We start from the raw sequence: 23,854 nt of genomic DNA on the forward strand, positions 1-23,854 counted from the left end.
TAAGCAGTGTATCATTAAAAAATAAGGCATTGGTAATGTTGCAAATGGTTTTCAAATGACTGATTTAGAATTTATTATTCTCATATCACTGCAAAGCGCCATTTTCAGCAACCAGCTTTTTCAAGAAACATATCTGTATTGTTTTTGTGTAAAATGAAGCTTATTTCATGTGGCAGATTGACAAGAAACTGAAAAATTCATACAAAGGTGTTCACTACTGTCTTGAGAGGTAGAAAAAGAAGTGGAAGGCCCACGTGCACAACTGTACAAGAGAATAAGCTCATACAAGTCCATACTTTAAGAAACTTGAACCCTACAGGTCCTCAGTTGGCTGCTTCCTTAAATAGCAAACACCAATACCAGTGTCATTTATAACACAGGAAAGGAAACTATGGAATGCTGGCCTTCAAGGCAGAATTTCCAATATATGTATTTTTTCCCCACTTTCAAAGTTTTTATCTATTTACTGGTTTCAGATATGTCTTTTTCTTTGAATTGTCTAAACTTCATTGTATTGCTAATTTAAAAGTGCATCTTAATGAATGATGCTGTGTTGGTATTTATAATGAAGTAAGAGACATGTAATATTATATATGTGCAGGTATGTTTTGGTGGGTGGTTGGATGTGTATAGTATATAATTTATTTTTTTTGTTCTTAGGTTCTGTCTCAGAATTTAGTGGAGATTAATAAATATGCAGTTATAGTAAAACAAAAATCACCCTGTTTTAATATGAACATATAGTTTAAAGGAGCAACTGATATAGCTATGCAGTGAGCATATTAAATCTTTGTTGAGTTCTTAAGCTTGCAAATAGTGATAACATAGTACAGATGTGTTATTCACTTCTCTTTGTACTGACTTTCAAAGTGCCAGATTTTTAAAAATTATTATTAGTTTTAAATTTGACTGTTTTGTGCAGCTCCAAAATTGTTCAGTTCTCGATGTCAGTTTTTAAGTTTATGAATTTAAATGGGCTAGTGGAAATTTTTAGAGAAAATAATGTAAAATAAAAAAGAATAAATTCATATGTGTTAGATTTCAAGCAGTAAAGAATCCAAAAGTAACTTTTTAGCCCTTTGTATGACTGAATGGAGGAATGTAGGAAGCTCACCAATGAGCTTTTTATCTGTGAGTGTATGGTTCCCTCTTTATTATGTCTTCCCTAGGGAGATATAGGACATTGTGCCTTTGCACATTTTCAAAGCTATTTCTCCTATTCATGCTTCATGCAATATGCACTCTACATAAGTTTATATGTGCTATTTAACTTTTTGGATTTATATCTTTTGCTGATGAAATTTGAATATTGCCACTTCCAAAAATGGTTACCTAGCAGATTATTAGTGAGTATAACCGTGCATAAAATATATTCAACGTATGAAACAAAAGAGTTTAGAGTCTCAACTAACAGAATATGCAGTTTCTATGGTGTAGTAATATGGTAATAGATATGTGAAAATGTGGATGGTGTCACCTTAAACATAATAATCATCATACAATTGTGTTAAAGAGGTGTTGTTCATGGAAGCCTTTTTTGCAGCCTCATGTGCATTAGCTGTGGCTTTCTTGTAGCTCTCGACTTCCATCATGTGGATGAAATAAGTATTGCAAAGCCTTTAATGGAAATCCAAACTACTATAACACAACTGTAGTACAGAAGAGAATAGCAAATATTCTCATATAGGTTCAACTATATAAGTTATAAAATAACTACAGGTAATTTTTCTGGTTTATGTTATGCAAAGCATGTTATAATTGTTGCATGGCTAATCATGGCTGGTCCTGAAAGTAATGAACATAGCAACAATAAATAGATAAATTTATGTAGATTGTTGTTCATTGGAAAGATTTTCTGAAGATTATTTAGTGAATGTTTTTAGGACCCCATTGGATCATAAACATTGAATGGCCTCACAAACATTGAATGAGATATTACACTCATTATCAACAACCATAAAGTTGATGTTAGTAGGAAATGTGCTAAGAGATAATAAAACATGTTTTTTATTGCAAATACAGAGTATTTTTACTATTGTGACATGATCAACAGTCTGTCTGTATTTTGAATGTTCTCAATATTTTTCTGTGGGTTTTCCTCCCACATCTTCAGTTATAGTAGATTTATTAGAGATACTAAACTTCACTTACTGTGAGGAAGTGTAAGTGTGCAAGAGCACAAGTGTAAGACCTGTCTTACAACCTCCCCTTGAGCTCTGTGTTAGAAGGGTAGACTGCAGACCCCACGGCTCTGATTTGGAATTAAAAGCATTTTAGTAAATATATACATGTATGATTTTATACAAACACGATAATGCTTGTATTAATAATTTCTTAATATCTGATGTTTCTTAAAATATCGTGACGAAAGTTTTAAAAATTATTATTCTGCTCTTTGAATTATTTTTCTTTAATTTTCCCAACACTGCTGATATTATAATTCCTAACAATCAAAATGGGCTCTACAGTGTGACTCAGTTTTACACAAGACTAAGTTTAAAAAGAAAAAAACAGGGCTATCAGAATCAGTTTTTATGAATAATGAAAAAAATTTTAGTTAAATGGTACTTGCCCTTAAAAATTTTAAATTTATTTATTGTTGAAATTATAATAATGTATTATTTCATTTTGCAACTTATTTAAACAAAGATCAAAAACAGGTTTCATAAAAGTAAAAATACAAATTGCAGGATTGGTTATTTTTCAGTTTTTATGTACTAACATTGCAATTCAATCCCATCTTTACTAATCTACATGGCTGCATCAATATGATAACTTGCAGTAAATGTATGTTCTTTTAATTCAGCACAGGGGGTGCCTCCTCACTCACACACCAGCCTCCGTCCGAGATGGTCTACCTCTCTCCATTTGTTGGAGCGTACCTTGCCTCCGTTTAGCTAGCAACACTTGTTTGTTCAACAGACATTTTCATCTACAGATTTTTAAGGAGTAACACTTGACGTTTCTGAGAAAGAGATCAGAGCTATGTGTGTTTTACAGGGTAGCTGCTGATTGCCAGAGATATCACGGCCATGTCCTTTTCTTCCCACATGGGGGATGCTCTCCTGTCAGAGCTGAACACTGTCAGATACAGTGCCAATGTTTGACAAATTACATTTTTTTAATTGATTTTTAAAGTTTGTCCTGTTTCACTATGTGGGCGAAGCCACAGGGGACAGCTAGTATACAGTATATGTATATTGATTTTGCTATCATTGTACATATTAGCTATGTAAAAAGTTGTAATCAACATGCAGTGTTAACCTGTTTATCAGACAAAGCTGCATTCACTCCTCTCAAATTTAGTTTTAGCAAGCCTCCGTGAGTAAATAAGAGTGAGAATAAACAATAGCAGTGAATATTTACATATTTTAATCTGATACTCATATATTAAGTATAAACATTATTATACCAAAAAGAATGAAAAAACACCCATACAGTACAAGTAATTTATCTGCAGTATGGTTATTAACAGCTAATAAGTAAAGCAAACAAACTGGCAGTGCAGTTGCTTTCTTCAGTGGAGACTTGAGCCCTGTTCACACTACCATGTGTTTATTTAAAAACGCAGACATTAGTCTCACATTTCATTGACACTAACCCAGCATTTTCAATCCCAAAAAAACTTCAGAAAACACTCTCTAGAGCTATATACTTAAAATACAGCCTCAGGATTGTAATGTGGACGAACAAAAACACAGACCCGTGTGCTGATCTTGCTTATTACGTGGCCCTCCCCTGATTCAATCCTGCTCATTATAATGTCTCATTCCCTGATCAGCCACCCTTCACGGAAGAACAATGTATTCCAACATAGCAGATAGATTTTCATGGCGTTTGTTATGTTACTGTACCTGTATGCATCTAAATTGCATTTTGTATAGTTTGAATGCTACATACATGTATGAAAGACAAATAATTTACTGGTCACTACAGTATTGCAATTAATCTAATGGTGGTGTTACAGTCCTTTTTCATGGTTTTTTTCACTGATGCCTGCATCCCCAATGTAGGCAAATATCTATATCATAAGCATTGTCAGTTGTTTTGCGTTTGTCTGAGGTACTTTTGTAAAAAAATGTGAAAGTGCTAGTGTAGACAGAAATTGTTTCCACTTAAAAATGATGAAAAAGTAGTTGTGTAGACATAGCCTTAGTTACAGATCAGGTTAAGCAAATCATTGTATACAAATTAGCATCTTAAGAACAAAGAGCAAAAACAGTTTAGTAGTCTGTTGATATTGTATTAAAACCTATGGCTAGATTTTGGTGGGACAGAACAGTTTATTGCTTGGTTATGTGGGATTATTTAGTCTTATAATTTGTAGTAAAATAATGATTAGACTGCATAAAGTTAAAATACAAATAGTCCAGGTTTAATTCCATGGAATGTATTTTTTAGAACCATTACAGACTTATGGTAACCAGATTTTATCTTTTGAAGCACTGATGTTAAGTAGTTTGTTAATACTATATTCTGTAGAGCAAAGCAAGTCTGATAATTTTCTGTCTGCATTTTTTGTTTAGGATTGTAGTGGAAGTAGACAGGGAGCATAAGACCCACCTCTGTAATCCAGGCAACAGACCCCAGCTCCAGCTGGGGTATTCCCAGCTGACAGACATAATTTCTCCAGTTTATCCTGGGTGTTCTTCCCATTTTCTGAGCTTTATACACCTCCCAAGGGATATGCCGAGTTGGCATCCTCCTTACATGCACAAACCACTTCTTCTGACTCCTATTCTGTCTAAAGAATCCTCTTAAGCTGTTGAACTTCTCACCCTAATCACAGGGGAGTGAGTATAGTAAAGCTGTGAATGAACCTTATTTTGGTAACTTGCTCCTCTGATTATTTTGGTCACTATCCAGATCTAATGACCACCGGGGAGAGTGGGAATATAGATTGACTCATGAATCAAAGAGCTTCTTCCAAGGATATCTAGCAATCACACTGAAATGCTGGTCAATCTCTACTCTCAGTTATAAATAAGGTTATGTTATACTTGAACTCCTTCATTTGAAACAGCAACAGCTGCTTTCCTGAAATAAGTAAACAATGAACTCATTGTGGATGCACTGATTTTTCTTCCCAGCAGTGTCCTATCAGAAAACACAGTCAGACATGGCCAAAATGTATTAACTTTCAACAATTAATGGGTTATGAAGAGTTTTTAAATATTCATTTAAAAAAAAAAACTTGATGAGTTGACCTCATCTCTTCTCTATCTGTTCTGCCAGTTGTATTTGTTAATGGATTGTTTGCTAGAACTCAAAACCCTCACTGTGAATTCCTCAATTGACAACTAATTTGGGTGCTTTCAAGTGCATCCTGAATAGTAACAAAGAGTATTGAGTAATGAAGATTCATTTTTATTATTATTTTTAAAATAAAACTGAATTAAAAGAAAAGGGTTCGATTGCTCTGGTTTTAAAACTAATCTGGAACAGTGTAGGTGAATTTTTAAAAAAAGTATAAATACTTTAAAACTAAAACACTGAACATAATTTTAAGCTGTGTACTTGTTACCTGATCAAGGCAAGAATCAACTCAGGATAGGTGCCACTCCATTTCAGTACACACTTATATTAATGTTTATAAATTCCACATAAATTTATACTAGCTAGTTAACCTGATAGGGAGCTGTTTAGTGTGGATAAAAACTTTTGAAATAAAGTTAACTGGAACTGGGTATAAATATTTATTAATAACATTGTTCATCTAGAAGAATTAACTTTTTTTTTTTCTTCACTGTGATGTAAACAGGCCATCGAAGACGGAAATTTGGAGGAAATGGAAGAGGAAATCCGTCTTAAGAAACGGAAGCGTAGGCGACATGTCGATAAAGATTCTGGAAAAGAAGATGGAGAGAAAATGAAAAAGAGACGGGGTCGTCCACCTGCTGAAAAGCTTTCTCCCAATCCACCTAGGTTGACAAAGCAAATGAATGCCATTGTGGAAACTGTTATAAATTATAAAGACAGGTTTGTTTTATATGTATTTTACTTGTATCTTCTTACATAATTGGATCTTTAATGGCACGGTTATTTTTTTCACTTCAGTAAGTAGTCTATTTTAATATTAAATGTGAACTAATGTATGTCCTTTAACTTTATTCATTCATTTAAATTAACTGAAAAATACAGATGCTGACAATTATTAAATATATGTTTATGTTTATATAGATTTATGTTTAATTAATATTCCTTAAAAGCACTGTTAGAATCTTAATAGTAAGTTGAAAAGTATGTGAATCATATAAATGACACTTGCATTTCTTGAATGTGCCTAGAGCAGTCACTCGTTGTTCTTGATCTGTAGTCCTGTATTCTCTTTCTGGTCTCTCTGTCAGAAGTTTCCCTGTACAAGTTTGATATGAAAGAAATCCTTAATAAATATTGCAAGTCACAATAAGAGGAATTTTGCTACATACTACTAATTTGGTATCCATATTACTAACCGAGAATGGAAGGCACGGACGCAAGTACACGGCGATGGGACCAGGAGACATAGTGCGCAGGCGCCTACAGCGTGTGTCTCATAAACCGCAAGCGAAGTCTGATCCACCGCGAACAAAGGAGTCACGGCTCAAAAACGAAAGAGCTCAACTAACGTAAATAAGACATGAAGCAACAACGCGCCCATAGCTAACGACTAACGACACAGCCACACAGAAAAGAGGATTCTGCACTGCACCCCAGAGTCAAATGGAAGACACTACGGAGACCGCAAAGGTCCACAAAGATAGTACGGAAGGCGCGACAAAGTATGAAAGGCACAGGCGCCTACAACGCGCTTCTGAACTAAATGTCCACACTACACAGCATGGTCCGGGTAATAAGAATAAACGAACTCTCCATATTAGACGCACGGCATCCTCACACGTCCAAACCATATAGCATATGTGGATCACATTACAGTGATGCATTATTAACAGTACAACCACAGAAAACGCTCCGTATTAACACTAAGTGCAATTATCCATATTACTAACGGTAGACAACGGATAACTAATGGAGTCACGGTCACGGCTCCAAAACGATCCAGCTCAACTAACAGAGCTACAAAAACGAGCCCGCATGGATACGTAGGCGCCTACAACACGCGTCTGAAACCGCGGAAGCAAAACTGTCTCGGCTCCAAAACCAAACAGCTTGACTAACGGAGCTACAAAAGCGAGCCCGCATGGACAAATACAATGAACATAGACGCATCTGAAACTGTGGAAGCAAAGCAGGCACGGGTTCAAAACGAAACACCACAACTGACAGAGATACAAAAATGAGCCCGCCTAGATAAAATCAATGAACGCAGGCGCCTACAACACGCGTCTGCAAAGCAGGCATTATGGACTGCATTAGTAATATGGATAGTTCATTTGCTTTTGCATCTACCGGGGTAAATATCTGGCCACCAGCTGGCAATGGCCCTTACTGCTTTCGCGTATGTGAACAAATATTACATCGGATTGGAACAGTGCACCCTGAACCACATCACGAACGCAAATATGCACAAATCTACGTGTTAGATCCAGATGACGCAATCTATCAACGAATGAACCTCTGACGGAGCTACAAAAATGAGCCCGCATGGATACGTAGGCGCCTGCAACGCGCGTCTGAAACCGCGGAAGCAAAACTGTCTCGGCTCCAAAACCAAACAGCTTGACTAACGGAGCTACAAAAGCGAGCCAGCATGGACAAATACAATGAACATGGACGGCTACAACGCGCATCTGAAACTGCGGCAGCAAAGCAGGCACAGGTTCAAAACGATAGACCACAACTGAAATATTCCAATATATCTTTCTAATGTGCCATGCCATGGGTTCTTTACTTCCTTTGTTCGTCATCTACACCTTTACACTCCAATATATCTCATACATACATCAATGTATTTCGGCTTACCCAACACCAGGGGTTGGCGAGCGAAGCGAGCAGGGGGCGGAGCCCCCCTAGTTTATAAGGATGCTTGTTATTCTAAGTAAAACAAAACTGTGGTTAGTCTGTTTAAGTTAATAATCAGATCAGGCATAAATGTACACTAGTTTCAAGCAAAGTGCTTTAAAAGTGCTTTATGTTTATTGACTTCACCTTAAACCATCACCAACTTAACTCCTCTAGAAAAGGCAGAATATTTTAATAAAGTTAAACTGAGATAAATTTTAAGTGGCTGTCTAAAACAAGCTTCAGTGTAGTTGCAAGAAAAAAAAAATTCTGGATTAAAGTTGAAGGGTGATGATTATACTAATATAGAGATGTTTTTTTTAAAAAAATGAGCTTTCTACATTACTGAACCAGTAACAATAAATCTTATAAAATCTTATTAAGGAATCAAACATTTAAGTTGACTTTCCAGCCCCACACCTGGACCTGCAGGTAATAAGGCGAGAACTCATTTTTTTTTTATCTGGTATACATTCTTATTTTTTAAACACAAAATATGATTTCTAGTACATATTCCATATTGCTATTCAGTACTTTAAAAAGTGTAGACCGTATGTCTATTTGTAAAAGATTGAAACACAAAATTTAATTAAATGAAAATTAATATGGATATAAGAACATAAACCACATAATTGTGCAAATATGTACTGTAAAATCAATTTCATTTTGTAATCAAACTATGTAGAAGAAATGTATGTTTGAAGAAGTGATGATTTTCCAGTAGTTGTGGAGTTTTTCTTAAAAATATGAATAAAAATTAATGTAAATGTGGAAGTTTAATTCAATGAACTGGAGTAGATTAGGTTCTGTAGATTTAAAATAATGTGTGTAAAGTGGTGAAAACACTAAGTACCACGTCTAAATTTAAAGGGCTACTATCAGTGTGGAGCTGTGGACAAAGAGATCACAGTAATATATGCTAGTGTTAGTTGCATTTGAAACATACCAGCACACTTAAAAGATTTCTATATTGAAATCTGCAATGTATATTGGGAGTTCTACATTTCCATTGACTTATTTTTTACATTAAATGAAGCTGACTTTTCTTGCAGAATGGATTTTTTTGGCTTCTAAACACAATTCTTTTTTTTATTTTTTATTTCAGCTCTGGTCGTCAGCTAAGTGAAGTGTTTATTCAGCTACCATCTAGAAAAGAGCTTCCAGAGTATTATGAGTTGATCAGAAAACCTGTGGACTTCAAGAAAATAAAAGTAAGGATTACAGCAATTTAACAACAATAAAACATACATAGTTGATATTTTTTTATTGTAAAATGTAAAACAAAAATTTAAACAATTGTTCCTTAATTCTTTAGTAAAATGTTAACTTTCAAAAATGAATCTACGTAGATAACCATTTGTACAGTAAGTTCTGTTGATGTTACTCTATAGATCCTGTTTACTAAATAGTAAGATTAAAATGGAGTAAAGTAGGTAAAACAAAAACAAAAAAAAACAAAAAGTCTTCCTATTGCATGGATGCACTTTGGCTGCAGCTAATGTGCATTAATTATACTTCAGTATTTTTATATGAAAAGTTTCCAAGCATAAACATGTGGCAGTGCTTTTTGATGGAGTTGTCTACATAAATTGAGACCTAAATTCTGATGTAAAGCTACAACATCCATCCATCCATTATCCAACCCGCTATATCCTAACTAGAGGGTCACAGGGGCTGCTGGAGCCAATCCCAGCCAACACAGGGTGCTAGGCAGGAAACAAACCCTGGGCAGGGCGCCAGCCCACTGCAGTAAAGCTACAACAACAACAACAACATTTAATTTTTTTTGCTATAGCACATTTTCATGCAAGGAATGTAGCTCAAAGTGTTTTACACAGTATAAAAGAAGAGTTACAAGAGAAAAACAAAACAGCAAGTTAGAAATAGATAGTTATTTGTAACTAAATAAATGACATAAAAATAATTTATAAAGAATGAATACGCAGATGGCCAGGGAGGACAGAAAAAAAAAACAAAAAAGAAAAAAAAACTCCAGGGGTGCGTTGCTGGAGAAAATAAAATCTGCAGGCGTTCCAGGTCAAAAGAGTGCCCAATCCCTACTGAGTCACAGTGCCTAACATATAATGATGCAAAAGTCAGTATTATTTTTAATCTTCATTTTTAACAATTCAATACATACCTGTCAGTTTATTGGTCAGACTATGTTCCCATTCTTACTGTGGGACATCCCATTTTCTTTAATGACCCAGGTATGGTTTCTTGGAGAAAACACTTAAATCAGGTCCCGTTGCAAAATCATAGATACTTCATTAATTAAATGAGCAGCAGTGCAGTTTTTATTAGGGTCATGGGATACTTCAGATTGATAGAGGGGTATTTGGTGAGGATGGATACCTAGATGTCTCAAACAAAATTTTGTAATAGTATACGACACAGGACAAACTTGAACAATAATATCTATTGAGCAATCTGGAAGCATCTGATAAATCACTAGAAATACCTGGAGAAATTGGTTCTGTTTATTCTTTTTTTTCAGTATTATCAGACTGCATGCTCATAGTACTTGCACAATTTTTCAAATATAATTGTAGTAGGAAAGAGCTAACCTTTACATCATTACATATATAAACCAGTCAACTACATTGCATTAAAACAATTTTAATTTCATTTTTCATAAACAAATAATAATGATATGAAATCTGTTCTGCAGTAATTAAAAATGTAGCTAGGAAAGTGAAGTCTTCTCTTCCTTACTTATTTATATCACTGTAACCCACAATGCAGACATTGAAATGCAATAATGCTCTGCAATGGATAGGGATAAAGCTTCCTCTCTGAAGTACATTCTTTTTCAAGGATACCCCCAGTATTATGAATTGTAGTGTATAACAGATGAACCATGTCCTTTAATAATTCATATTTTAAAAAGTTATTCTTTTGTGATAATCCCATATGAACAGTACTGTGCACTCTTTTAGTAAAGCAATACTTTAGGCAGATAAAACAGACTTACAGAATTCTTTGTTGAAGGATTTGTCAGTAATATTTCCCAGGCTTTCCAAATAAATAAATAAAATGTCTTCTGTATTATCAGGAACGAGTACGTAACCACAAATATAGAAGTTTGGGAGACTTAGAAAAGGATGTCATGCTTCTTTGTCACAATGCTCAGACTTTCAACTTGGAAGGATCACAGGTTTGTAACATCTCTACGCAAAAGCTGCTCATGTAGTTCAATGCTATATATTTTTCCATGGTACATTGGGTCAAATGTCCATTACATTAAATTTTTTCATTTGCAGCTATGGTAGCTTTTTCAACATAATAACTGCTCCAAGTTTCAATATGGAAAATTCATATGAAATTGCAAGAACATATCATAATTGCAGCAAATACTCCTAGTGTATGGCCATACTGTGGTGATAACTGTTTTTTCTCCTATTTATAGATCTATGAGGATTCTATTGTTCTTCAGTCAGTTTTTAAAAGTGCAAGACAGAAAATCGCTAAAGATGAGGAGAGTGAAGAGGAGAGTATGGATGAAGATGATGAAGAAGATGAAGAATCAGAATCAGAGTGTATGTCTTAATCAAAATGTGTATTTTTTTCTCCAAAATGACAGCAGTTCAACTATTTAATTTTCTTTAAACTGCTGTTGCTGCTGAAAGATAAATGTTAAGTAGAATAAGTCAATAACCTTCCATATTAATCACTTGAAAATGTTTCATTTGAGATACTAACTGTGAAAGAGAAATCGGCATTCTACCACATCAACATCATATAGAATTAAACACAACAGAATTATGGTGTAACCACCATATATGAGACATTTTATCAGCTACTTATTAGAACATTATACCTGTAAGTACTGAGACAAGAGTGCAAGAGAAGAGGAAAGAGGCAACCAGTAGCCAATTTTTTAAACTGAAGCCCTCTCAGAATCCCCAGAGATTAAAGATACAAATTGTATAAATTGGGATTAGAACTACTTTTATCCTTAAGAGATGCAGTTTAGAGTGCTCTTCAGTCTTCATTAGTATTCTTCCCATTTGGGCAGAATGCATTGCAACTAGAACTAAAATTTTGACCATAGTATTAATACTAGCCTTTTGACAATGGCTCTGAAGCAAATAATTGCTAACTCCAAATAAACCAGGAGCCACCTCTCACCATCTTACTACAGCATCACTAGTTCAGCATGCAATCACACCTTGCTATGCACTGTTTCCCTCTTACTTGCATGAAGTGTGCAGTCGTCAAAGCAGAGGCAGAGGTTGGCTGAGGTGTGTTTTTTAGGTCACTGAAGCAGTAAACTCAATGCAGTTAAGGCAGTGGCCAGTAATGTTCAAAAAGCTTTGAATTAGTATTTCCCTATGAAATTCCAACCGCAATGAAGATGGTGGTTTTGTTAAGTCTAGTGAACTGCTGTTTTTCCAGCTATACATAATCGAATGTCAAAGGGATGTTGACAGGAAAGCTGATGACTATTTCCAGTTCTGAAAATCCTGAAATGCACATTTTCAGTACCTGTTTACTGCGCAAACCTAATTCACACCCTGACTAGTTCGAATCAGTGTCTCACGTACATGGGCAGGGTTCCACCTGAAATACAACCCTCTCAATGAGGGACATAAAAATAGAATGAATTTGAGTCAGAGTCATGAAGGAAAGATGAACATTAACACATATAACAGGCAGAAAATGTAATCTAAAAGCATTAACATCAATGGTCAAAATCAAAAATCCTAATCAAAAGTTGAAATACTGTTTACATAATGTTTACATTTTCCCTTGAAATGAGAAAAATAACATGCTTATGTTAATGTTCTTTATCAAGAAAAGTGAGTGTGTGATAATTTATCTGTTTAATTTTCAGCAAAATCAGTAAAGGTGAAAATTAAGTTGAATAAGAAAGATGATAAGCGGCAAGACAAGGGCAAGAAACGGCAGAGTCGAGGCAAAGCAAAACCAGTTGTCAGTGATGATGACAGTGAAGAAGACCAAGATGAAAATGTATGTTTAACTTCCAAGTGTTCTTGAAATACTGTAGTAGTAATAGTATAGAATAATATCCTGGGGCTTATTGTGGCCCGGTGGTTAGCACTTATACTATAGAGATACAGAAAAATATTAATTCAAATGGGCCAGGCACTGTCAGTGTAGAATTTGCTCATTGTCCCTTTATCTGCATTTGGGTACACGACTTTCAATATGAACAGCCTGTGAAGAAAGCAATGCAGTAGACACTTCTTCCTGAACTAGTTTCATTAAATAAATTGTTATTATTCTGCATTGTAAAAATACACCTTAATTTTTAAGTGGGAAGCGTCATTTTTGGATAGCGTGAAATGTCAGTGTTGAAAGATGAATTACTGTAAAATATTGCATATGTTTTGTGTTGATTCATCAAAACTAATGTTCAGTCCATTTGAATTAAAATGTGATGGTATCTTGCTGCTGTCTGCAGCTTTTCAACAAGTTACTATAAATTATGTTTTTTTGTAAATTTAGAAATATGAATTTAGAATATTAGAATAATTTTGACAAGAACAGGTCATTTAGCCATTTAAGCTCATTAATCCTATTCAATTTTTCCAAAATGTCACCCAGTCGAGTTTTAACAGTAGAAATACCATGCATTTTTTTCAATACTATAACTGCCAAGGCTTCACCAATTCAAAAATTTCTGTCGATAAACAAACATTTGTAAATAGCAAGTGGGATATGAGTTTATTACAAAACAGTTCACATCAGCAGTCAGCATAGATTCTTGCCATTTGTACAGCACACTTAAAATATTAGAACAGACTAGACAAGAACAGACCAGTCAGCACAAAAAAAAAACAGTCCTATACACTAAATTCTTCCAAAACAACATTGAAATCTAGTTTTGAAAATCAACTGTCTACCACACTACTTGGTAACTTATTCCACATGTCTATGGTTCTCTATGTGAAGCAAGACTAACTAATGTCTGTGCGAAATTTACCCTTAAGTTTCCATCTGTGTCCCCATGTTCTTACTGAACTAATTGTAAATTAACAGTCTCAATCCACTGTACTAATTCTCTTCGTAATTTTAAAAACTTCAGTCATGTCTCCTCTTAATTACTTTTTGCATAAACTTAAAAGGATTAGTTCTTTTAATCTGTCCTCATAACTCATCCAGTGTAGTCCTGGAATCAGCCTAGTCACTCTTCTCTAGATTTTTTTCTAGCAGTGCTATGTTTTTGTAGCCTGGAGACCAAAACTGCTCACAGTACTCCATTTGAGGCCTTACCAGTGCATTATAAAGCTTGAGCACAACCTGCTTTGATTTGTACAGTACATGTTGTGCTATGTTAGCCTTCCTAGTGGCTTCTGAACATTGTGTGTTAGTTAATAGTGTTGAGTCCACTACAAATCCTAAGTCATTCTCATAAGGTGTACTTTCAATCTTCAAATCTTTCTATTGTGTGTTTCTGAAGGATGGTCAGTGGCTTCAGGCAGATGTTAAATAAATAATTATGGCCCATGATGCGCGGGCTCCAATTTTGCGCAATTTGGGAGTTTGTGTGCGCCTGGCTGATTGAACATGTACATGTACGCGCAACAGTCAATCAGGTGACTCATTATTGCCGTGTGGTGGGAGTGCTGTCTCACACCTGAACCCCATTAGGAGAGACAGTGTAAGAGGAGCCTGCATGGGATAGAGAGGGACAGAGAGAGGAAACACAGAGCCGTGAGAACAGCACTGCGCTGTGACGTAAGATGAGCCAGCCAGCCAGTGTTGGAGACACTGCACAGTTACTGGCCCCGCAAAGGAGCGAAGCATTGGCACTGTAGTGGCAGTTTGTCCCCACTGATATTTGGTGGTAGAGTGGGTACAAATCCTGCTCCAGGGATCCAAGGTACAATAAGGGTGTGTAAAGGATGACTGGAGGATAACCGATAGGCCCGTTGACTGGAGTCACTTGAGGCAGCTAAGACGGGAGTCAGGTGGTGAGGACCTTGGCAACTTGTGTCTCCGCTGGCTGAGCGAGGAATGGGTTAGCCGGGGCGATGAAGATGGAGATGTGCTGGGTTTCTCTGGCAGAACATTAAGGACCCAATGACTGTGTTGGTTTTATTCTTGTTTTGTTCTTGTCTTGTTCTGGATTTTACCTCACGAACCATCACTGTCTAATTAATTAATTTTTTGTTTGTTTATGAAGATTACTTCACTAACTGAACACGGCATGGTGGTGGGTTCTAGAGGTTCCTGGATAGTATAGGTAGCGTGGAGCTGACCCATACCATCACAGTATTCGAACCTAAATTTTTACTCCCTACGTGTAATACTTTAAATTTATTCACATTACAGATTTTTATCCACTACAAATCTGTCCAAGCCTGTATGCTATCTCAAGTCCCTCTGTAATGATTCAGTGCTTTCTAGATTATCTGCCAATCTATCTTGGTATCTATCATCTGCAAACTTAACCAGATTGTTATTTATATTCCCATTCAAATCATTCATATATATCAGAAATAGCAGCTCCCCTAGCACTGAACGAATCCTGTCAGACATCACTCTTAACATCCGCCAACTCTGACAGGTTTCTTCGCACCATAACCCTCTTCTTCCTGTGTCTGAGCCAGTTATGCACCCATTTACACAATACACTCTGAAGTCTCACTTCATTTAGTTTGATGCACAGCCAATCAGGTGGCACCTTATCAAATGCTTTCTGAAAGTCAAGATAATACCATTTGCTTCACTTTGATCCTATCCTTCTGTTGCTTCCTCAACACACGACCTCCCTCCTTCTTCTGAAGCAACACTGACTGTTCAATTGTGTTGTTCAGTCTTTTCCTTAATACTAGAATCCCTGACATTTACGTTTCTTTTCGTTGTCCTTTTCCTCCTTAAATTTTCCTGACATACGACATGAAACTCATATCTCCTCATCACTGCACTAATATCCCGCTTTTGTTTTGCAAATGTGAGGTTTAGCAGAACGCAGCCTGCTACAATTTCAGTCAGATGAACGCATCGCCCTGCTGAAATCTTCACAGTTGAAGTCTGAGTTGGAGTGTTTATCTGGCGATGTGTTTGTAAGGAATTATATAGGTAATAAAATATCGTGATTTGAAATACATACATTTCATGTGTGTTCCATGTCTGTGCAAATATATAATGACAGTAGAAATATGAGGCAAGAAATGCTGAACACACAGCTAAAACTGAAAATGTTTTCCTATATTATAGTAATAACGACATAATCTTGACATGAAGTGCAGGATAAGTGAAGACTGAATCCCAAATATCCAAGAAACACTTTCAGAAAAGGTGTAATAAAATGGTATAGTAGTATAATAGTATGCTTTGATTGATAGTTGGGCTTCAGTTTTTACACATTGCCAGTAATATGTACTGTAAATTGAAATTTCTTTTTCTCAGATTATATTCTTGAATAAAAGTGCACTTTTTTTGTTATACCTTTTGTGAAAGTGTTTACTTTATATTTTGACTTCAGTCTTCACACATTATACACTTCATGTCAACATTTTGTCGTTACTACTATAACATGGAAAAGTTTCTGTTTTAGTTAATGTGTTCAACATATCTTGCCTCACATTTCCTGTCATCCTACATTTACACAGATTGTAGACACGGAACACACATTAAATGTATCTATTCCAAATAACAATATATTATTTACCCTATACAATTCCAGAGACCTCACTCCCTAACAAAAGGGAATTTAGTTGTGAGAATTTTGTGCCTGACTTGACTTCAGCTGCCTCAGTGAGGGATGAGATAGCAGACTGCTTGCTGTTTGTGCTGATTGACACATTTGTAAAACAAAGACGCTGATGAGGAGGTGTGAGGGAATTTAAGGTGGCCCGGCATTATAAATATTTTTGTAGGCTTCAGGGATTCTAGTGTTAATAATTCTTTCCATTAATTTACCTGGGTTGCACGTTAAGCTTACTGGCCTATAGTTACTTGTATCTGCAAGATCACTCTTATATAACAGGATAATATTTGCCATTTTTCAGTCTTTTGGAACTTTCCCAGTGCGTAGTGACTTGCTGAAAATATTTATCAAGGATTTATGAAAGTCATATGAAAAAGTTTGGGAACCCCTCTTAATTCTTTGGATTTTTGTTTATCATTGGCCGAGCTTTCAAAGTAGCAACTTTCTTTTAATATATGACATGCCTTATGGAAACAGTAGTATTTCAGCAGTGACATTAAGTTTATTGGATTAACAGAAAATATGCAATATGCATCGTAACAAAATTAGACAGGTGCATAAATTTGGGCACCCCGACAGAGATATTACATCAATACTTAGTTGAGCCTCCTTTTGCAAATATAACAGCCTCTAGACGCCTTTGACGAGTGTCTGGATTCTGGATGGAGGTATTTTTGACCATTCTTCCATACAAAATCTCTCCACTTCAGTTAAATTTGATAGCTGCCGAGCATGGACAGCCTGCTTCAAATCATCCCATAGATTTTCTATGATATTCAAGTCAGGGTACTGTGACAGCCATTCCAGAACATTGTACTTCTCCCTCTGCATGAATGCCTTTGTAGATTTCGAACTGTGTTTTGGGTCATTGTCTTGTTGGAATATCCAACCCCTGCGTAACCGATGCTTGAACATTATCCTGAAGAATTTGTTGATATTTGGTTGAATTCATCTGACCCTTAACTTTAACAAGGGCCCCAATCCTTGAACTAGCCCCACAGCATGATGGAACCTCCACCAAATTTGACAGTAGGTAGCAGATGTTTTCTTGGAATGCGGTGTTCTTCAGCCATGCAAAGCGCTTTTTGTTATGACCAAATAACTCAATTTTTGTCTCATCAGTCCAAAGCACTTTGTTCCAAAATTAATCTGGCTTGTCTAAATATCTAATTGAGCATTTGCATATAACAAGCGATCTGTTTGTGGCATGAGTGCAGAAAGGGCTTCTTTCTCATCACCCTGCCATGCACATGTTCTTGGAGGTGATCTGTGGGTTATCTGTAACCATTCTCACAATCCTGCACATATGCCGCTCCCATATTTTTCTTGGCCTGCCAGACCTGGGTTTAACAGCAACTGTGTCTGTGGCCTTCCATTTCGTGATTACATTCCTTACAGTTGAAACTAACAGTTTGGTTTGACATCCGTAGCAGAGCAACGGGCACTCAGCAGGCTCCTATCAATTATGGAGAATCCACTACATCCATTAAACAGTGTCATCTCCAGACAGAGGAGCAGTTTCAGCGACAGACTGCTGTCACTGTCCTGCTCCACTGACAGACTGAGAAGATCATTCCTCCCCCAAACTATGCGACTCTTCAATTCCACCAGAGGGGGTAAACGTTGAACATTATTCAAGTTATTGTCTGTTTTTTACCTGCATTTTTTATTACTGTTTAATTTAATATTTTTTGCTGCTGGAGTATGTGAATTTCCCCCTGGGAGTAATAAAGTATCTATCTATCTATCTATCTATCCATCCATCCATCCATCCATCCAAGGTAGCTTTTTGTAGCCTTCCCCTAAACCATGATAGTGAACAATCTTTGTTTTCAGGTTTTTTGAGAGTTGCTTTGAGGATCTCATGCTGTCACTCTTCAGAGGAGAGTTAAAGGGAAGCACAACTTGAAATTGACCACCTTAAATACCTTTTCTCATGATTGGACACACCTGTCTATGAAGTTCAAGGCTTAACGGGCTTTTGAGCAGTTACATGCATTCAAACCAGCAAAATTACAAGGTTACCCAAATTTTAGCACAGCTAGTTTTTCACATTTGATTTAATTTCATACAACTAAATACTACTTCACTAAAAATCTTTGTTCGGAAAACACCCCAGTACTTAGATGTTCCTAGGAAATGAAAGACATACCACTGTTATCTTTTTTGTTGAAAGTAGAGTAAATTATTATGCAGGCTGAGAGGGGTTCCCAAACTTTTTCATATGACTTTTCTGTACGTACTTGCTAACTTCCTTAAGAACTCAAGGATAAATATTATCTCCTCCTGGTGATTTGTTTGATTTCAGCCTTTTTATTCAAAGCAGTATTTGTTCCTTAACAATTTCGAAGTTACTCCGTACCTCCTTAGTAGTCCTTTTTACTGCTGGGAGGTTGTCAACTTTCTCCACATGTGAAGGCCTCAGAAAAACGCAACCATATTTAAAGGCTTTTTCATTGCATAACATTATATGTATTTTAATTATTTCAAGTCTGCAATGTTGATTTCCAGTTGCAAAAATGGTATTTTTGGTCAACCACCATGATTTCTTAAATGCTGCTACCACAGTCCTATTAAGTTTTTTTATTTTTTAATTTATACTACCCTAAGTTCTTGTCTATAAGCCGGACTCATGTATTAGCCGGAGACCAAAAATCATACGAATTTTTAAAATAAAATCGTATCATAGATAAGCCGGACTCATGGATAAGCCGAACGTACTATAACCTATAACTAATAGCAGGGAGGGAGGTCAGTGGTCTCACTCGCGCCCATTTAGTTTCTTTAAGGGGGGAGAGAGTGTGAGATATTGCCGTCTCTCTCACTCCCCGCATGGCGCGGTTGGAGCGGCCGGAGCGCGTTCTTTCTGCTCTGGGCGTCGCCGAGTCAACACGAGCGCGTAGCGGTCATTTAAATTGTGATTTTATATGTAAGCATATTTAAATATATATCGCGGATTTCTGCGGACAACGGGTCTTTTAATTTCTGGTACATGCTTCCTCAGTTGGTTTGCCCAGTTGATTTCATACAAGGGACGCTATTGGCAGATGGCTGAAAAGCTACCCGGCTTACTGTTCTCTCTCTCTTGCGCTGACTATCTGTGATCCTGACGTATGGGGATTGAGCAGGGGGGCTGTTTGCACACCTAGACGATACGGACGCTCGTCTAAAAATGCTGAAAGATTATCTTCACGTTGCTATCTTTTGTAAAGCTGATTCCTGAAAAGACATGCTGCACAGTGCTTCGCATACTTAAAAGCTCGAAGGGCACGTATTGATTTTTGACTGAAAAACAAACTCTCCCTCTCTCTCTCTTTGTCTGCTCCTGACGGAGGGGGTGTGAGCTGCCGCCTTCAACAGCTTTGTGCCGCGGTGCTTCGCATACTTAAAAGCCAAACAGACATATTGATTTGTTTGCTTCACTGCTTTGAAGAGGAAGATATGTTTGCATTCTTTTAATTGTGAGACGGAACTGTCATCTCTGTCTTGTCATGGAGCACAGTTTAAACTTTTGAAAAAGAGACAAATGTTTGTTTGCAGTGTTTGAATAACGTTCCTGTCTCTCTACAACCTCCTGTGTTTCTGCGCAAATCTGTGACCCAAGCATGACAATATAAAAATAACCATATAAACATATGGTTTCTACTTCGCGGATATTCTTATTTCGCGGGTGGCTCTGGAACGCAACCCCCGCGATGGATGTATAAGCCGGACTTATGTATAAGCCGATATTCTATTTTTTCATTTTCACAACTTTTTTCCTTAGATAAGCCGCGGCTTATTGACAAGAACTTAGGGTAGTTTCTAGTTGAATAATAGTGCAAATCTGCACAGTCCTTATAAATGTATTATGTTCCATCGGATGAGTCAACTTCAATAAATTTGCCCAACATGTCTGCTGTAGTTACAGTGGCATGCTTAACTGTCTCTCAATCAAAGGTGGAGCCCACTGTCTCACACATTTGGAGTTTTATGTGTTAAAAGAGCTAATGTATTGTTGCTGCACTTCAGTTAAGTTTTACCAGATTAAAGTTTTCAATAACCACTTTTTATAATTTGATTAAAATTAAATGGGTCACCTACTAGTCCATATAAACATACTGATTCATTTTACAATACTTTACAAAAAACATCAGAAATTCTTTATTGAAGATATTTTTGTATATTTTAATATAGTGTATTTTTGGTTTTGTCTGAAAATACAATTTCAAGAAGCCAGAATTTACATGTTAAGTAGGTAGGTTCTGGGAGTTGCTGTAAGTGATGTCTTACAGTTTTACTTTGTGTTTGTTTTATTTCATATTTTACCTGAGTTTCAGTATTAAAATGATGAGTTGACAGTTTGTATTTTATGTATTATCAACTTTAGGTTACAGTGATTAAACAATGTTTGTTTGTTTGTTTTCTATTACAGGACCAGTCAGAAGTAAGTGGAAGTGATGATGAGTAAAATGAAAAAAAAACATTAAAAAAACAGCCTGATGTAGATATTTTTTATTTGTTACATTTCTTAAAATACTATGTGCAGCCCACCTCATCATTTTTAAATATAAAACTTTTTGTGTGTACTATTAAGCTCAAGAATCCCTTATTTGTTATCTTATTGTTGAAATTTGTGTAATAGCTAGAGGCCTGCTTAGCCTGTAATATCAAGCTGTTTGATTGTGTACCCTGTGCATGTTCTCCATATTAACACACGGGAAAAGGTTTTGACCATTGTAACTGTAAATACTTTGATTTTTATGCAAGAAATTGTTTTGGTGTAAACTGACATGAAAAAATTAAACTGTTTTTAGATTTGCCTAAAGAGTGGTATAATCTTTGCAAAAGAGAGGGTCAAATATAGGGTAGGAGAACTTAATTTTAACGGCTGTACAGTAGTTGCAGCATGGAATTTTGGTTAAAGCAAGTTGCAGTAAGTATGGCTGTCTTGCACCCTTTTGAATCCAGGCAAAAATACTTGAGAAATGTTAGTACTGATGCATTAAAATAAATACTAGCCCAAGACAAACGTGTATTTACGTTCCAGAATTAATCTTCAGTATGATTCTTATATTTTTGTGTATCTTTTTTTTTTTTTTTTTTAAATCTGATATGTCAGTGCGGCCAATGAGCTACAGTAAATTGTTCATCAAAAACATAGTGTTCTTTTAGATCCTCGTTCCAGATTTTGTAGTAATTAAGCTGCATTACTATACCAAATATTTTCAAGTAAAGACAGTTGTATTTGATTCCATCTACCAGGAAATGAGATCCTTAATTTTTTTCTCTGTACTTGTTAGATGGTGGGGAAGGCATAAGTAAGAAATGGCCTCTAATATTTGTTTGTTCTTCTTTGGCCATGCAACTATTGATATTTTTATACTCTGATTGAAAATATGACTTTCTTAAATGTTTGAAATAATTATTTTCTTTCTTATATCTTTACGCTTTTTGAGCTTAAATGACTTTTCAAAGACAAAAATGGCTTTTTTTCATTGTTGATTCACATTACATTTACTTCCACTAATGTTCCTTTATATGTTACACACAAGAAAATTGTTACCTTAAATATCTCATCTTCTGGATGTGAAGACAGAGGCAGCTACATCCTAAATCTGCAGCTCATGAAGAAATGTTTTGTGTCGTCAGTGCTGTTAATCACCTTTTCCTAAAGTGTACTTAATCTGCTTTCTTTGCACAACGTCTTTGGTTGTAACTCATAGCCTAAGGCAAATAAAACTTCATCAGTTTCCATCTGTTGCATCTTTGTGTTCTGTATGCAAATAAATTTCCAGTGAATGTATTAAGATCCTGGAGTATGGTATTTTATAGAAATTGTCACTAAGTACTTAATATGTACTAAGTTCCAGGCTAAAATCTGACTCCTTGTGTGAATTTCCTATACTTAAGTAGCAATTTGGTGTTTTCTATCTGTATATTCTGAGTTATACTACAAGTGTGAATTGTTTTAAGAGGTTGTTTACCAAAAAAGGAGGCATGTACCATTGTAATGAGTAGATGAGTCCACATTTGTTACATGGAGTCATCTAGGTTTAGGTTTAGGTTTAAATAAAGAAACCTAAACCTAAACCTAGATGACTCCATATAACAAATTTGGACTCATCTACTCAATACAATGGTATATGCCTCCTTTTTGGTGATCTAATGTTTAATTTACATTATATTGTGTTAACAGTTTACATAATCAATGAGACTTGTGCCCCTTATCTAAATGTGTTCTGTAACAGGTTTGCATGTTATGGTTTCACTCTTCATAAGGGTTTGTTCTTTAAGTGAACACAAGAGGGAGCTAAACTTGGCTGAATCTGTTGCTATTAAAAAGATCAAACACAGAACTGCTTCTTCGGTTAATGTAAGTAAGCCGAGATGATTCCAAAGAGCAGCACCCACATATTTTGTTCTCTTTGCCTTTTGCTTTGAAGCTGCTAGTTTGTTTTCACAGTTGTAATCCCCTATAGAAAGGGATAAATTAAAAGTTAATCCTTATCTGAGAGCCTAGATACCAGATTGAAATTTTCAGGTGTCAGTGTGATCTCTGCTATTCCTCTGTTGACTTTGGGGTCTTTTTGTGTGCAACAGAGAGCATCACCAAGTTTTAACTACAATGAAGAACGTTTAGTATTTGCACCATTTTAAAAGAATTCTTGGCAAATCCATCAAAACTGAATGTACAGTGTATAATAGGGCCAGCTGGTCTGCATTACAATGACAGCTTTGTTTTATGAAGTGGAAATATTTGAACATGCATCACATAAAAGGGATTCGGGAAAATGTTAATCCTTTACAGTTCTTACTTTAACAAAGGTTTGAGTTGCAGCTATCAAAACAAATCTTCACTTATTAATTAAAAATAATCTTATATTGACTATTTATAAACATTTACTTCTAAATCAATGCTATATAAACTAATACTAAACAGTTCCATCTATTCATATTGCGAAAACATGACCACTAAAGATTCATGGTGTAAATGCTAAAATTAAGATGTTCATATTGGAGCTTTTTCTCCTTTAATAGAGTTTTGTACATAAGAGTGAAAGGGAAGGTCTACAGGACGGTAGTGAGACTAGCTATGTTATATGGGTTGGTGACGATGGCACTGACCAGAAAGCAGTAGACAGAGCTGGAGGTGGCAGAGTTAAAGATGCTAAGATTTGCACTGGGTGTGATGAGGATGGACAGGATTAGAAATGAGTACATTAGAGGGTCAACTCAAGTTGGACGGTT

At 35.9% G+C, this 23,854-nt stretch overlaps 1 protein-coding gene across 4 annotated transcripts in view; it reads left to right on the forward strand.

Moving 5' to 3' along the window:
• smarca2 (SWI/SNF related, matrix associated, actin dependent regulator of chromatin, subfamily a, member 2) overlaps positions 1-22,360 on the forward strand; it is a 161,887-nt gene extending 139,527 nt beyond the window's left edge. For all 4 annotated transcript variants that reach the window (XM_051929541.1, XM_051929540.1, XM_051929542.1 and 1 more), the window contains 6 exons: positions 5,762-5,979; positions 9,047-9,152; positions 10,997-11,098; positions 11,351-11,480; positions 12,779-12,915; positions 21,039-22,360. In XM_051929541.1, the coding sequence (XP_051785501.1) occupies positions 5,762-5,979; positions 9,047-9,152; positions 10,997-11,098; positions 11,351-11,480; positions 12,779-12,915; positions 21,039-21,074 (729 nt within the window). In that variant the 3' untranslated portion in view covers positions 21,075-22,360. The remainder of the gene's footprint in view (positions 1-5,761; positions 5,980-9,046; positions 9,153-10,996; positions 11,099-11,350; positions 11,481-12,778; positions 12,916-21,038) is intronic.
• Positions 22,361-23,854: the final 1,494 nt, after the last annotated feature.

Source organism: Erpetoichthys calabaricus, chromosome 7 (assembly GCF_900747795.2).
Source record: "Erpetoichthys calabaricus chromosome 7, fErpCal1.3, whole genome shotgun sequence".
Lineage (NCBI taxonomy): Eukaryota > Metazoa > Chordata > Cladistia > Polypteriformes > Polypteridae > Erpetoichthys > Erpetoichthys calabaricus.